Below are 17,507 nucleotides of genomic sequence, written 5' to 3'. Positions count from 1 at the left end.
TAGTGTAAAGCACCCTTCTGGCAAGACAGTGATGGAGTGAATGATGGTGAAAGTTTTTCTTTTTCGGGCCACCCTGCCTTGGTGGGAATCGGCCAGTGTGTTAATAATAAAAAAAATAATAATAAATTAATAAATAAATAATAAATAATAATATATTTCTACAAAGTACATGATACAGGTGATCCAGACCTAGATGATATTATTGACATACTATACAGAGACTCCATGATTAAGTAGAGCATTTCAGGTATTTAAGTTGATCTTGTTCCCCAGGATGCCACCCACAACAGTCGACTAACACCCGGGTACCTACTAACTGCTAGGTGAACAGGGGCAGGAGGTATAAGGAAACATGCTCAACACTTCATCTGTGATGAGAATCAATCCCGAGCCCTCAATGTGTGACAAAGACCCTACCAACAAAAACACTGTACATCCTAAATCAAGCAAATGTATCTCATGCATTAAATGCCCCAATGAGTGCAAATACAAAGGAGCGATAAGACCTGAGCATCCAACAGGTGAGTGTGAGAATGTTAAATAGAAGTGAGTGGAGGCAAGTGGTTATTTCTGACTTGTACTGTTGGAATGAGAGCAAGGTAATACTTATGAAGGGATGCAGGGACACCAGTTAGCCAGACTTTAGTCCTGGAGGTGGAAAATACAGTACCTACACTCTGATGAAGGGGTGGGAGTGTTGCAGTTCAAAAGTGCATCTGAGTTGCAATGTTGGAATGCCTCTTACAAGACAGTAATGGAGTGATGGTGAAAGTATTTTTCTTTTTTGAGACACCTTACCTTAGTGGGAGATGGCTGGTATATTAAAAAATAAGATGATCTAAATGAATTAACAAAATACAGATTAATGCATGCACATTAGAGTATTACAAGCCCAAAATGATTAAACAGGTAATTATAATTAACAAATTATTGTCACAGTATTCTAGGTCTAAAATGATCAAACAGGTAATTATCATATTGAAGGAAGGGTGTATTAAGGAAATTAATGTACCCAGATATTTAGGAGTGAAGATGTCAGTAGATGGATCAGATCTCTGAAAGAAGAGGTAAACCATGGAATAGGGAAGGGAAGAAAGGTGATCTCTTGAAGCATCTATAGAGAAGTTTTTTATGGAGGCAAAAGGGTGTAAATGTGCCAGAGTACACTGATACCAACACTTTTATCTGGGTGTGAATCATGGATTTGAATACTACTGCTGCGAGGAGGCTGGAGGCAGTGGAGATGTCTATGTTGGAAAGCAATGTGTGGTGTGAATATTAAATACAAAATCAGTGTAGAAATTAGAAGACAGTGTGGAGTTACCAAAGTAGAGGGTTGAGAAAGGGCTATTGAGTGGTTTGGACATTTACAGAGGATGGAGCAGAATAGGATGACCAACAGAATGTATAAACATGGGGGGAAAGGAGGAGTTGGAGTGAGAGGGTACAAGTTTTGAGTGCTAAGAACCTGAGCTGGTGAGAGACCAGGTTGTGGCAACACAGTATTATCAGTGTAGCAACACTACTGACCTGCCAACAACTTCAGAGGCAGTATCCAGAAGACGGAGGGGCATCAGAGCTAAAGATACTGAGAGGAGACCATGAGTGGAGTGCACCTCTGACAACCATCCTTGCATCCAGGCAGTCACAGTGTGCTTGGCTGGATGAAGCAGTGATCCACACAGAACTGCCCACAGAAGAGGCTGCACAAATGGCTGTGGAATTGAAAGTGTGTAAATAATGTAAGCCTTGGCAAGTTATTTAAGGTATAGTAGAAATACTATTACAAATCAGAACCAAGAGAAACAAGCTAGTTTAGTTATTGGGTGCCGCACTACAGAACGGATATAGTAAATGCATTGGAAAACATATAGAGAAGGATAACAAAATTCTTCCATTTTAAAAGGAACCTCTCATACAAGGATAAATGTTGGCAAGACAGTGATGTAATGAGTGATGAAGAAATTGTTCCTTTTTTTTTTTTCAGGTCAATCTGCCTCAGTGGGAAACAGCCCATGTTCAAAAAAAAAATGGTGGAAGACTAGCATAAACAAGAATGATATAAATAAAGTACCAAGGATATCGAATCAAGAAAGAGCCTGAAGTAGCAGATTTAAATTAAACAAGTTTAGATTAAGAAAGTATATACAAAGGTACTGGTTTGCAAACCAAGATGTCAATGAGTAACAATCTGCTATATAGGGGTCATGGAAGTTAAAACCTTGGGGAGCTTTAAAAATAGATTAGACAAATGTATGAGTGAGAAGGGTTGGGTTTGATGAGGAGCCAAGGTATTGAAGCTAACTTCTTGGGTAGCTTCGGTTATATATAGATTGGACAAATATGTACATGTATGTGGAAATGGTTGGATTTGAGAAGGACTTGCCTAGTTTGAGCCAGTAGACCTACTGCAGTGTTTACCCATCCTTGTTCTTATAATAAATAAAAACAAAAATGGGTAAATAAAAAATAGTTAAAATTAAAATATAAAAAATAAAAATTACTCAAAAATTCAACTTTAAAAATTTAAAAAATAGTCAAAAATAAAATTCAACTACATACATAAATTGCATACACACATACCGGGGCCAGGAGCTGTGACTCAACCCTGAACCACAAATAGAGTACATACATACATTATTTTATTGTTACATAATTTTATATAGCCGGACTCGAGCCCTGGAAATGGAAAGTACAATGCCTGCACTTTAAAGGAGGGGTTTTGGGATATTGACAGTTTGGAGGGATATGTTGTGTATCTTTATACGTACTATATGCTTCTAAACTGTTGGTAGTAGGTTGGTAGACAGCAACCACCCAGGGAGGTACTACCGTCCTGCCAAGCGAGTGTAAAACGGAAACCTGTAATTGTTTTACATGATGGTAGGATTGCTGGTGTCCATTTTTCTGTCTCAAACATGCAAGGTTTCAGGTACATCTTGCTACTTCTACTTACACTTAGGTCACACTTCACATACATGTACAAGCATATATATACACACCCCTCTTGTTTTCTTCTATTTTCTTTCTAGTTCTTATTCTTGTTTATTTCCTCTTATCTCCATGGGGAAGTGGGACAGAATTCTTCCTCCGTAAGCCATGCGCGTTGTAAGAGGCGACTAAAATGACAGGAGCAAGGGGCTAGTAACCTCTTCTCCTGTATATATTACTAGATGTAAAAGGAGAAACTTTAGTTTTTCCTTTTGGGCCACCCTGCCTCGGTGGGATACGGCCGGTGTGTTGAAAGAAAGATGCTTCTAAACAGATGTATTCTGAGCACCTCTGCAAAAACAGTGACTATGTGTGAGTGAGGTGAAAGTGTTGAATGATGATGAAAGTATTTTCTTTTTGGGGATTTTCTTTCTTTATGGGTCACCCTGCTTCGGTGGGAGATGGCCGACTTGTTAAAAAAAAAAAAGAATAGGTCGAGATTTTAAGACTCAATTTTAAAGCAAAAAGTTAGGGGTCAACTTAATGATGGATACTACTTTTGAAAGGTGGAATTTCTGACATAGCGAGGGCCTACCACACACTAGATTTTTAATTCTTTGGTGCCTTAAGGTTTAAACTACATTCTATCCAGTGGGGAGAACAAGAAAAATTCTAGGTAATGAAAACTGAACCTCAGATTAGAGGGATTATATACAGGATGGCCCACTTTACAGAGCTTCACTTCGCAGTGTTTTGCTAATACGGCGGTTTTCAATTACAGCCTCTCCTCACTTAGCGACATACTCATTTGCCGACGACTCAAACTTACAATGGGCTCTCTGACCAGTATGAATACCCATGTATATTAAAGCTGATATCCTCTATTGTTTATTACAATATATAGAATACTGCTGTATAAACATTTAAAAATATACCAGAAATGTTATAAATGGTACAAAGGTGACATTAAAACAATATCAAAGATGGTTGACACAAACCCACTACCATTATAGTATGCTCCTCGCTTAGCGATGAACTCGTTTACTGACATGGTTTTAGGAACAGAATTCCGTCATTAATTGAGGAGAGGCTGTATATCAAGTCTTCATTTATTAAGGCTTCTTACAATAAATATATTCACCACTCACTCTAAGCTAAGTACAAAAATATTTTAAGGTAAGTAATGTGTGTACTATATATGGATATTTTAGGTCTAGCTCTATTGCTCACTTAATATATGATAGTGTAAACATGTTATAAAGCTTTTATATGCATTTGAATGTGAAAAAAGGCTTTGTTTCACTTCACAGCAACTTTAGCTTTACAGCAGTAGCCTGGAACCTAAGCTGCTGTATAAACAGGGCCCTCCTGTATACAGTGAATGTACTTAGAAACTGAGAAGGTGGAATTATCAGCAAATGGGTCAATGAAAGATCACTTGAACAATAAAACAGATAAAGGGAAAGAGTTCAGTAGATTATTTAGGCATCTTTTAAAAAGAAAATTCTGTACACAAATTTGCATTTGGCCAGCAGTAACAGCCTGGTTGATCATGCCCTGGTCCACTGCAAAGCCTGGACATGGACCATACCATGTGGGCATTGTACTAGCTAACAAAATTAAAGAAGCATGTTTACTAGGAAAACAAGGTAGTAAACATTGTGTTATGATTATATTTCATTCATATGACATAGAAAAGGATCCAATTAGATCATCAATTAGAGTAAAGAAGGAAGTGTACATCAATGAATGCCTGACGAGAAAACACCAGAATCTTTTGTTCAGATAAAATGACAATCCATCAGTGCTTCACACGAGATGGAAAAAGTCTACCGAGAAAAACAGATGTATGCCGTTTGTATACTATCACAAATGTACTATCTCATTATTATAAATCTAATTAATCACTTCAGTTACCTAACTTTTATATCAGTATACATTAAGGTATATTAAAATGTACTGCTCCATAACCTGTGTCAATATAGAGTAAGAATTAGGATTAGTCTGCCCAAAATGCCTAGGCATGCTAGAGGCCTTCTTTGTAATTAATATTTTATAATATGTAAACGTCAATGTAAGCTTTACAAGGAAATAAACATTTTCATTTTCATTTTTTCAACATGATCTATCCAACTACCTTAGAGATGCAGACCAACCGGCCTGTGGTTCACACATCAGCTTGCATGTGGCCAGTAGTAACAGCCTGGTTGATCAGACCCTGATCCACCATGAGGCCTGGTTCCCCCCATTTCAAGACATGCAGAGGGCAAATTTCTAGGTCTCCAGCTTGACTGCAGTCTCAAATCTCAGACCCACATACAGCAAATATCCAAGAAAGTCTCCAAAACAGTAGGCATCCTTTCTAAGATATGGTCCTATGTACCCCAAACGGCACTTCTTGCTCTTTACCACTCCCATCTACCCTCGCCTCACTTATGGTATTTGTGCACGAGGCTCAACCACAGCAAATCACCTTAAACCTTTAATAACCCAACAAAAAGCTGCTGAACAACTGATTTCCAACTCCTGCAGTAGGCAACACACTCCACTGTTGCTTGAGAATCTAAACTTGCTTAACATACAAAATGCCTACACATTACTGTGCCTTATACATACACAGAACATTATATTCCAATATTAACTCTCCTCTCAAACTCCTCTTTGATAACTACAACAAACACACAGGTGTAACACATGGCATAAAACACTCCTTGATATCCCTCGTGTCCATCTCTCCCTATGCAAAAATGCTATGCACATAAAGGGCCTGAAGATCTGAAATTCATTGCCAGAACATACTAAACGTCCCCTTCCTTCTAATCAATTTAAGGCCCTACTTAGAAATTACATCACCCAAAATTAACCAGACAAACACTATACTTTACACCTACCAGTTACTCAAAAAACTCCTATATACTAATTTATGATTGCTCAACTATTTAATCATTACTTCAAATTTAAAATTATTTCAATTTCATTATTGTAAAATGTGATAAATTGTAATACTGTAATTTTTTATATACTTCATCTCAACTATAAATTTAATTACTGTAACAACAAACTGCCTCTAATGTAATAAGAAAAACTATATACGTATATAAACAGTATACAATACTGTCAAAATGAAATTTAGACACATATGCAACATCTGGGTATCTTTAATGTAGACGTTTCGCCATCCAGTGGCTTTATCAATACAAACTCAAGGACAATTTGAAGACAGTAAAACTATGTACAAAAGATGAGGTAATCAGTCCCACAGCCTCGGAGTTGGTGTGAAGAGTACCGTAGTCATGAAGAATCTGGGAGAATCTGCCAGATTCTTCATGACTATGGTTCTCTTCACACCAACTCAGAGGCTGAGGGACTGAATACCTCATCTTTTGTATGTAGTTCTACTGTCCTCAATAATATTTACAAAAAATTAAGAAGTTCCTTCTTGCTTTTATAGTTAGAAATGGCATGACAGGGTAAAATAAGGAAGCAATGTGATGACAGTGCAATAACAGTGCTTTCAGGATATTTGAGAGAGATATCAAAATTTCCTAGGTAGTAGGATGGTAGACAGCAACCGCCCAGGGATTAGATTAGATTTTGCCACCGAAGTGGCTAGTTTATTGTGCACCCCATATCCATCCTGTGGACGGTAGCGCGAGAGCATATGGATACACAAAAGGTCTAGGAACTAGGCCCCAAAGGGTTAACAGGAATACATATGGATTTATATCTACATATCTATAGTTCACTTATCTGTTACAAGCAAATTTAGGAAATTTGCTTAGTATATCTGGTATCTTATTTTCATTAATAAGATATCTTGACATGTCACATAGGTTATTATACTGTCTGTCTCTGTATTCCTCAATAAGTGGACAATTAAGCACATAGTGTTCAAGAGAGTGACCATATGCCTGATCACATAATTTACATTTAGTTTGATCATCATCTGTGTCTCTCCCAAACTGCCAGAAGTACTTGTAACCAAGCCTAAGCCTGGCCACTACAACATCAGTCAGTCTGTTCACATTGCAAGTTGCTCCATAAACATACTTATCTACATTCATGTTATCATAGTGGGTTATAGATCTACTCAGGCATCTAACTGCATTCCTATAACAATCATTTTCATTATTTACTTTTCTCCTAATATTATTCCTAATGCTAGACACAGTTATACCAAAGGAGTAATCCAATGTGTGATGGGATCCATAGCAATTGTACATTAATTCCTTTGTCCCTAATTTTTGAGTATCTATACCTGGCTTCTCCAATGAGCATGTTGTTGGAGTCATTATACGAGTCAAGAGCCTTCAATGATGACATAGAATCAGTAATGATGATAGAGTCAAGCTCAGTGTCATAGGTTAGCTTTAGCGCCATTAGGATTGCAAACAATTCAGTTTGCAGTGTAGACGCCCAGTTGTTAATTCTTATGCCTAACTCAACAAATTTATTATCGTTCTTAACTAGGGAGGTGGCAACAAGAGCAGTTGCAGCCCAGGGAGGCACCACCATCCTGTCAAGTAAGTAAAACGAAAGCCTGTAATTGTTTTTACATGATGGGAGGATTGTTGGTTTCTTTTTTTCCGTCTCATAAACATGCAAGATTTCAGGTATGTCTTGCTATTTCTACTTACACTTATGTCACATTACACATGCAAGTACAAGCATATATATACACATACCCCTTTGGGTTTTCTTCTCTTTTCTTACTAGTTCTTGTTCTTGTTGATTTCCTCTTGTCTCCATGGGGTAGAGGAACAGAATTCTTCCTCTGTAAATCATGTGTGTCATAAGAGGCAACTAAAATGCCAGGAGCAAGGGGCTAGTAACCCCTTGTATACATTACTAAATTTATAAAGAGAAACTTTCAGTTTTCTTTTTGGGCCACCCTGCTTCAGAGGGATACTGCTGGTGCATTGAAAGAAGAAATATTTCAAAATCTGGTGTAGAAGTTTGGAAGGGGGTATAAGAGGAGAAAGTTGAAAGTGAACAAAAAAAAAAAAAAAAAGTTAAAAAAAAGAATGAACATCAGACCGGAGGAAGTGTGGAAGCAAAGGATGTATTTAAATATGGATGTGTCAGCAGAGATGTCTAAGAAAGACGAGGAGAACAACAAAATAAACAAAAGAAAAAAAGTAGGCGTTGTGCTGAGGCATCTGTGAAAAGAAAATAAGTTTATCAGCAGAAGCAAAAAAGAACTACAGAATAGTACAGTGGTACCAACACTTTTATATGGGTGTGAAGCATGGCCTTCAAATGTTGGGAGGAGGCTGGAGGTAGTAGGGTGACGGGTTTGACAACAGTGCACAGACTTTAAAACATGATATGAAAGGAATATTTCAGAGCTCAATTTGGACATTTATGAAGAAAAGAGCAGGAGAGATTCACCAATACGATATAAAAATCCAAGGTCAACTACAGAAAATTCCAGGAAGAGTTGGGGGGAGAGTGAGAAGAAAGTTTTGAGTGGTAGAGACCTGTGTAGCCAGTAGGCATGTTACGATGAAATAAAAAGTTACTTTAGGATTTTAATTTGCTATTGGAGTGAGCAAAGCCAGTTAACTAGACTCGAGTTGATTCGAATGGCAGAAAAACTGCTCTCTGAAGGATGGATAGGGATGTTGTGGCTCAAAGAGGTTTGTGAAATATACAAGCACATGGTTCCAAGACATTAGCACAAGACTCACCTGAAAGATCATATACACAGACCAGGCCGCAGCAGCAACACAACCAACAAATACAATAGCTGCCACATTGTAGAATGCATTACGAAGAGCTTGGTCATAACCCTGAGGGATGAACTGTCGCCAGACCTGCTCAAGAGGTGAGCGGACACTGTCTCCATACATTGCCATTGTCTTTACTGCAACATCACTTTTTCCATGTCACTTCTGTAATATTTAATTCTTTATACAGTACAGTGATACAGTTTAAAAAAAATTACAAAAATGTAGTAAATACTGTATCTTTAAATAGAGTTTTGGTGCTCACATTATACCAAACATTTCATGTAAATTTAACATTATGTAAGCTACCTAGGTGGTAGGTTGGTAGACAGCAACCACCCAAGGAGGTACTACCATCCTGCCAAGTGAGTGTGAAACAGGAACCTGTAATTGTTTTACATGATGGTAAGATTGTTGGCTTGTCTCTCTTCTGTCTCATGAACATGCGCGATAATAGATATACCTTGCTACTTCTACTTACACTTAGGTCACACTACAGATGCATGTACAGGCAGACCCCACTTTACAGCATTTCACTTTACAGTGTTTCGCTAATACAGCAGTTGTCAATACTATCAATCCTTCATTTATTCAGAATTCCTTCAATAAATATAGTCACTACTCACTATAAGCGAAGGATGAAAATATGATAGGGTAAGTAATGTGTGTACTGTATATGCATTTTTTAGGCCTAGCTCTATTGCTCACTTAATATATAATGGTGTCAACATGTTATCAGGCTTTTATATGCATTTGAAAGTAAAAAAAAAGGCTATGTTCCACTTTACAGTGGATGTTGCTTTACAGCAGTAGCCTGGAACCTAACCTGCTGTATAAGTGGGGCCCTCCTGTACATGCATATATATTTATAACCCCATCTGGGTTTTCATCTACTTTTCTTAAAAGTTCTTGTTCTTCTTTATTTCCTCCTATCTCCATGCATGTCATAAAGGGCTAGTAACCCTTTCTCCTGTATAAATTACTAAATTTAAAAAGAAAACTCTCGTTTTTCTTTTTAGGTCACCTTACCTCAGTGGGATACAGCTGGTTTGTTGAAAAAGAAAAATAATAAACCTTCATACTATACAATAAATGAGTCATTGTCCTTTAAGAACAAATTCATACAGAAGGGGTTACCAGACCCTTGCTCCTGGTATTTTAGTCACCTTTAACAACATGTATGGCTTAGAGAGAAAGAATTCTCACCTATTTCCCCATGAGTTTCGTGTCTCCTGTATTATTCCTTAAGCTTAAGTCCGATATTTGCTATTTCTCTCACCAGTGCCTATACTGGGGCATGCACCACCAGTATGGAACCCACACTTGGTCAAGCACATCAAGAAATTAGAGAAAGTGCAAAGGTTTGCAACAAGACTAGTCCCGGAGCAATGGGGTACGTCCTATGAGGAGAGGTTAGGAGAAATCGACCTGACAACACTGGAGGACAGGAAAGATGGGGGAACAGGATAATGACATGTACAAAATATTTAGAGGAATTGACAAGGTGGACAGGGACAAAGTGTTTAAGACAAGATTTTGTTCTTATTTTTAACCTCAACAACTGTCAATCTTGATCACATCTCCAGCAATCAAGGAGCTAAATACAGAAGGAGGAAACTTATTCTCAAACCAGAACACAGAGACAACTTTATTAACCACTTGGATCAATGGTATAAGAATTACGAGCCCATTGGCACACAAAAATTTAATGATGATTTAATTACCACTATTTGAGAGTGTTCTCACAGATCAAGTGGGCAGGAATAGGAAACAAAGACCCTCCACAATAAATAACAATAAAAACCAATGTTAATACTATAATGATCCACAGCTACACAATCTAACACATGCAGCTAGGAGGATTGGTAAAGCATACCGTGAATGTAGAACCCCAGACCTGCTCAGAACGTTCCAAGCTGCACTAACAAATGCAAGGAATAGAAAGGAAGAACTTAGGCAACAGGAATGGGAACAGTTTGTTAGTGGATTAAATAGGTCCACCCCTTTGAGTTTGGCTTGGAAAGGTATAAATAAAATAACCAGGAAAAAGACTGGCAATGTTGCTCATCCCTTTCCTCTTGAAAAAGCAAATGACCTCATAAATGACTGGTCCAAAACATCCAGGCATGAAAACCTTCCATCTCATATTAGAAAAAATTTAGAGAGTACTTCTGAAGAAATGTTGAAACTGATTAATTTTATGAGCCGAAATATTGATGAGAGTGATTGCCTCTTTACCGAGTATGAATTAGATAATGCATTAACCAAAGGTTGATCAACTGCTCCTGGAGAGGATGGTATAACCTACGATATTCTCAGAACTCTAAGGCACGTGCCTGATAACCCTTTGTTGGCACTGTATAATCTCAGTTACATTGAGGGCGTTCTTCCTACTTCCTGGACCAATAGTCTCATTGTGCCTATCCCTAAGCCCCAACAGCCTGATACATTTAGGCCGATCTCCTTAACTAGTTGTCTTTGTAAAACTTTTGAAAGAATGATGCTTAACAGACTGTACTACAGAATCAGACACCAACTTTCCCCCTACCTCTATGGGTTCATGAAAGGTAAAAGTGTGCAGAACTGTATTTCCACCTTTCTCACTGCACACACCTCTACTAGTTTTACCACTTTTGATCTAAAATCTGCATTTGATATTGCGAACAGAACCGTTATACTACATGAATTAGCCAAAATGAATATTGGTGGTAGCTTACTCTGCTGGAAAATAGGATACCTGTCAAATAGAGTATCCTCTGTCCTTTACCAAGGCTTCAGAAGTGATTCTAAAGAAATATCTTTAGGTACACCACAGGGAGGAGTTCTTAGTCCCATGCTATTTAATATTCTGATTAATGCTCTCCTAAATGCTCTACCTGCCTCACCTAAACATATAGCTATAAGCTATGCTGATGATATCATGATCCATACAACAGGGAATAAGAAGATGAATACCATTCTTAATGAAGTTCAAGCAATTTGTAATCGACTAGGCCTCATAATATCTTCCTCTAAAACAAAGATATTAACAAGCAAACGACATCCCCCACCCATCTATTTGCAGGGTGAAATCATTAGCTACGTTAAAACTTACAGATATCTTGGTGTAGATGTACCCTTTAAGAAATCCACTATACCACAACTAAACAAGAAATGCAAAGCTAGGCTAAATACTCTCAAAGCTGTTGCTGGCTACAATCCCAACTATGGTGCTAATGTGAAAATCGTGAGAATGATGTACATAGCCTATGTTAGGTCCTTAATTGATTATGCTGCTCCCATGTTGATATTAGCTAGAGAAAGTTCTCTCCAACCCTTGGAGTTAATGCAAAATGAAGCTCTCAGGATTATTCTTGGCTGTCCCAGATCTACAAAAGTTCTTAACATGAGGAAGGAGCTTGGTATTTCTAGTATCAGTGATAGGATTGTTGAAATTAACACTGTACTCGGTATTAGAATGTTGAGAAACGAACCAGACACTGTCACAGTGAATCTTACCAAGTGTCTAGAGGTAAATACACACAATCTAAATGGATTGTGAAAACGTGCAATTGCATTAAGTTTTATAACCTGCATGAACTGTATCACTGTAGGCAACAAGAGCATTTCACCCCTCCATGGAAGATGTGTTCATTTAATATCACATACCTACAAGTCAGTGCCTCTCCCACATTTCATCTGCTCTCCTTTTGCACACACTCACCACTCTCTTCACCTTTCTTTTACTCTCCATATACTCTGCTCTTCTTATAACACTTCTGCTTTGTAAAAACCTCTCGTAAGCTACCTTTTTCTCTTTTATCACACTCTTTACTTCATCATTCCACCAATCACTCCTCTTTCCTCCTGCCCCCACCCTCCTATAACCACAAACTTCTGCTCCACATTCTAATACTGCATTTTTAAAACTATTCCAACCCTCTTCAACCCCCCCACTACTCATCTTTGCACTAGCCCACCTTTCTGCCAATAGTCGCTTATATCTCGCCCGAACTTCCTCCTCCCTTAGTTTATACACTTTTACCTCCCTCTTACTTGTTGTTGCCACCTTCCTCTTTTCCCATCTACCTCTTACTCTAACTGTAGCTACAACTAAATAATGATCCGATATATCAGTTGCCCCTCTATAAACATGTACATCCTGGGGCCTACCCATCAACCTTTCATCCACTGTCAAGAAATTTTAATGAAAATAAGAAAAAATTTTGGAGTGAGTTAAACAAGTTAAGAAAGCCTAGGGAAAGTATGGATTTGTCAGTTAAAAACAGAGTAGGGGAGTTAGTAGATGGGGAAAGGGAGGTATTAGGTAGATGTCGAGAATATTTTGAGGAACTTTTAAATGTTGAGGAAGAAAGGGAGGCGGTAATTTCATGCACTGGCCAGGGAGGTATACCATCTTTTAGGAGTGAAGAAGAGCAGAATGTAAGTGTGGTGGAGGTACGTGAGGCATTACGTAGAATGAAAGGGGGTAAAGCAGCTGGAACTGATGGGATCATGACAGAAATGTTAAAAGCAGGGGGGGGATATAGTGTTGGAGTGGTTGGTACCAGTACCAACAATACCACCAGTCCGATAACATTCTTCTTTGCAAATATACAGGGTCTAAAGCCAGCAATAAACAACAAAATACCTTTCATCCGTGGACTGCTTGCAGAGGCAAAGGCAATGTTCGCGGCTTTCACTGAGACCCACATAAAGGATCACTTGGACAACGAAATATGGATCCCAGGTTACAACCTATACAGATGTGACAGAGTGAACAGGCAAAAGGGGGGGGTTGGCCTGTACATTGCAGAGTCACTTGTTTGCACAGAACTGCTTAATGCCTCAAATGACGTAGTGGAAGTTTTAGCAGTAAAGGTCGAGAACCAAAACCTAGTCATTGTGGTAGTCTACAAGCCTCCGGATGCAACATCCCAGCAATTCCAGGAACAGCTGTTAAAAATTGACCACTGTCTGGAAAATCTTCCAGCTCCTGCACCCAACATCTTGCTCCTGGGGGATTTCAACTTAAGGCACCTAAAATGGAGGAATATAGCAAATAATATTGTTGCAGTAATAACACCAGGAGGCAGCTCTGATGAAAACTCACACTCACACGAGCTTTTAAATCTCTGCACAAAATTCAATTTAAACCAGCAAATAATAGAGCCTACTAGACTGGAGAATACACTAGACCTCATCTTCACTAACAATGATGATCTGATAAGAAATGTCACCATATCAAAAACAATATACTCAGATCACAACATAATTGAGGTTCAGACATGTATGCGTGGAGCCTCAGACCGACAAAATGAGACTAGTCACGAGGGAGCATTCACCAAATTCAACTTCAATAACAAAAACATAAAGTGGGACCAAGTAAACCAAGTCCTAACCGATATAAGCTGGGAAGATATACTAAGCAACACAGACCCAAACTTATGCCTAGAACAGATTAACTCGGTGGCACTCGATGTATGCACAAGGCTTATTCCTCTAAGAAAAAGGAGGAGTAGATGTAAAATAGAAAGAGACAGGCGCTCCCTTTACAGGCGACGGAAAAGAATAACAGTGCGGCTAAAAGAGGTCAATATATCAGAAATGCGCAGGGAGACACTGGTCAGAGAAATAGCAAGCATCGAACTTAAGCTAAAAGAATCCTTTAGGAGTCAGGAATCGCGGGAAGAACTAAAAGCCATAAATGAAATCGAAAGAAACCCAAAGTATTTCTTCTCCTATGCCAAATCAAAATCGAGAACAACGTCCAGTATTGGGCCCCTACTTAAACAAGATGGGTCCTACACAGATGACAGCAAGGAAATGAGTGAGCTACTCAAGTCCCAATATGACTCAGTTTTTAGCAAGCCGCTAACCAGACTGAGAGTCGAAGATCAAAATGAATTTTTTATGAGAGAGCCACAAAATTTGATTAACACAAGCCTATCCGATGTTATCCTGACGCCAAATGACTTCGAACAGGCGATAAATGACATGCCCATGCACTCTGCCCCAGGGCCAGACTCATGGAACTCTGTGTTCATCAAGAACTGCAAGAAGCCCCTATCACGAGCCTTTTCCATCCTATGGAGAGGGAGCATGGACACGGGGGTCGTCCCTCAGTTACTAAAAACAACAGACATAGCCCCACTCCACAAAGGGGGCAGTAAAGCAACAGCAAAGAACTACAGACCAATAGCACTAACATCCCATATCATAAAAATCTTTGAAAGGGTCCTAAGAAGCAAGATCACCACCCATCTAGAAACCCATCAGTTACACAACCCAGGGCAACATGGGTTTAGAACAGGTCGCTCCTGTCTGTCTCAACTACTGGATCACTACGACAAGGTCCTAAATGCACTAGAAGACAAAAAGAATGCAGATGTAATATATACAGACTTTGCAAAAGCCTTCGACAAGTGTGACCATGGCGTAATAGCGCACAAAATGCGCGCTAAAGGAATAACAGGAAAAGTTGGTCGATGGATCTATAATTTCCTCACTAACAGAACACAGAGAGTAGTCGTCAACAGAGTAAAGTCCGAGGCAGCTACGGTGAAAAGCTCTGTTCCACAAGGCACAGTACTAGCTCCCATCTTGTTCCTCATCCTCATATCCGACATAGACAAGGATGTCAGCCACAGCACCGTGTCTTCCTTTGCAGATGACACCCGAATCTGCATGACAGTGTCTTCCATTGCAGACACTGCAAGGCTCCAGGCGGACATCAACCAAATCTTTCAGTGGGCTGCAGAAAACAATATGAAGTTCAACGATGAGAAATTTCAATTACTCAGATATGGTAAACATGAGGAAATTAAATCTTCATCAGAGTACAAAACAAATTCTGGCCACAAAATAGAGCGAAACACCAACGTCAAAGACCTGGGAGTGATTATGTCGGAGGATCTCACCTTCAAGGACCATAACATTGTATCAATCGCATCTGCTAGAAAAATGACAGGATGGATAATGAGAACCTTCAAAACTAGGGAGGCCAAGCCCATGATGACACTCTTCAGGTCACTTGTTCTATCTAGGCTGGAATATTGCTGCACTCTAACAGCACCTTTCAAGGCAGGTGAAATTGCCGACCTAGAAAATGTACAGAGAACTTTCACGGCGCGCATAACGGAGATAAAACACCTCAATTACTGGGAGCGCTTGAGGTTTCTAAACCTGTATTCCCTGGAACGCAGGAGGGAGAGATACATGATTATATACACCTGGAAAATCCTAGAGGGACTAGTACCGAACTTGCACACGAAAATCACTCACTACGAAAGCAAAAGACTTGGCAGACGATGCACCATCCCCCCAATGAAAAGCAGGGGTGTCACTAGCACGTTAAGAGACCATACAATAAGTGTCAGGGGACCGAGACTGTTCAACTGCCTCCCAGCACACATAAGGGGGATTACCAACAGACCCCTGGCAGTCTTCAAGCTGGCACTGGACAAGCACCTAAAGGCAGTTCCTGATCAGCCGGGCTGTGGCTCGTACGTTGGTTTGCGTGCAGCCAGCAGCAACAGCCTGGTTGATCAGGCGCTGATCCACCAGGAGGCCTGGTCACAGACCGGGCCGCGGGGGCGTTGACCCCCGAAACTCTCTCCAGGTAAACTCCAGGTAAACTTTTGTTTAATAAATGTATGAAAGAGGGGAAGGTACCTAGGGATTGGCGGAGAGCATGTATAGTCCCTTTATATAAAGGGAAAGGGGACAAAAGAGATTGTAAAAATTATAGAGGAATAAGTTTACCGAGTATACTAGGAAAAGTATACGGTAGGGTTATAATTGAAAGAATTAGAGGTAAGACAGAATGTAGGATTGCGGATGAGCAGGGAGGCTTCAGAGTGGGTAGGGGATGTTTAGATCAAGTGTTTACATTGAAGCATATATGTGAACAGTATTTAGATAAAGGTAGGGAAGTTTTTATTGCATTTATGGATTTAGAAAAGGCATATGATAGAGTGGATAGAGGAGCAATGTGGCAGATGTTGCAAGTATATGGAATAGGTGGTAAGTTACTAAATGCTGTAAAGAGCTTTTATGAGGATAGTGAGGCTCAGGTTAGGGTGTGTAAAAGAGAGGGAGAATACTTCCCAGTAAAAGTAGGTCTTAGACAGGGATATGTAATGTCACCATGGTTGTTTAATATATTTATAGATGGGGTTGTAAAAGAAGTAAATGCTAGGGTGTTTGGGAGAGGGGTGGGATTAAATTATGGGGAATCAAATTCAAAATGGGAATTGAGACAGTTACTTTTTGCTGATGATACTGTGCTTATGGGAGATTCTAAAGAAAAAGTGCAAAGGTTAGTGGGTGAGTTTGAGAATGTGTGTAAAGGTAGAAAGTTGAAAGTGAACATAGAAAAGAGTAAGGTGATGAGGGTATCAAATGATTTAGATAAAGAAAAATTGGATATCAAATTGGGGAGGAGGAGTATGGAAGAAGTGAATGTTTCCAGATACTTGGGAGTTGACGTGTCGGCGGATGGATTTATGAAGGATGAGGTTAATCATAGAATTGATGAGGGAAAAAAGGTGAGTGGTGCATTGAGGTATATGTGGAGTCAAAAAATGTTATCTATGGAGGCAAAGAAGGGAATGTATGAAAGTATAGTAGTACCAACACTCTTATATGGATGTGAAGCTTGGGTGGTAAATGCAGCAGCGAGGAGACGGTTGGAGGCAGTGGAGATGTCCTGTCTAATTGCAATGTGTGGTGTAAATATTATGCAGAAAATTCGGAGTGTGGAAATTAGGAGAAGGTGTGGAGTTAATAAAAGCATTAGTCAGAGGGCAGAAGAGGGGTTGTTGAGGTGGTTTGGTCATTTAGAGAGAATGGATCGAAGTAGAATGA

General features: G+C 39.3%; 1 protein-coding gene across 1 annotated transcript in view; it reads right to left on the bottom strand.

Annotated features, from left to right (window-relative positions):
- LOC128699230 (transmembrane protein 245) overlaps positions 1-17,507 on the bottom strand; it is a gene marked incomplete in the record, with an annotated part of 140,942 nt that overhangs the window by 120,320 nt on the left and 3,115 nt on the right. The window contains 2 exon segments of the mRNA XM_070096746.1: positions 1,531-1,715; positions 8,622-8,825. Coding sequence (XP_069952847.1) covers positions 1,531-1,715; positions 8,622-8,789 — 353 coding nt within the window.

Source organism: Cherax quadricarinatus, chromosome 54 (assembly GCF_038502225.1).
Source record: "Cherax quadricarinatus isolate ZL_2023a chromosome 54, ASM3850222v1, whole genome shotgun sequence".
NCBI classification, from domain to species: domain Eukaryota; kingdom Metazoa; phylum Arthropoda; class Malacostraca; order Decapoda; family Parastacidae; genus Cherax; species Cherax quadricarinatus.
Note: the sequence above shows the minus strand (reverse complement) of the source record. Positions and strands in the feature narration are given on the sequence as shown.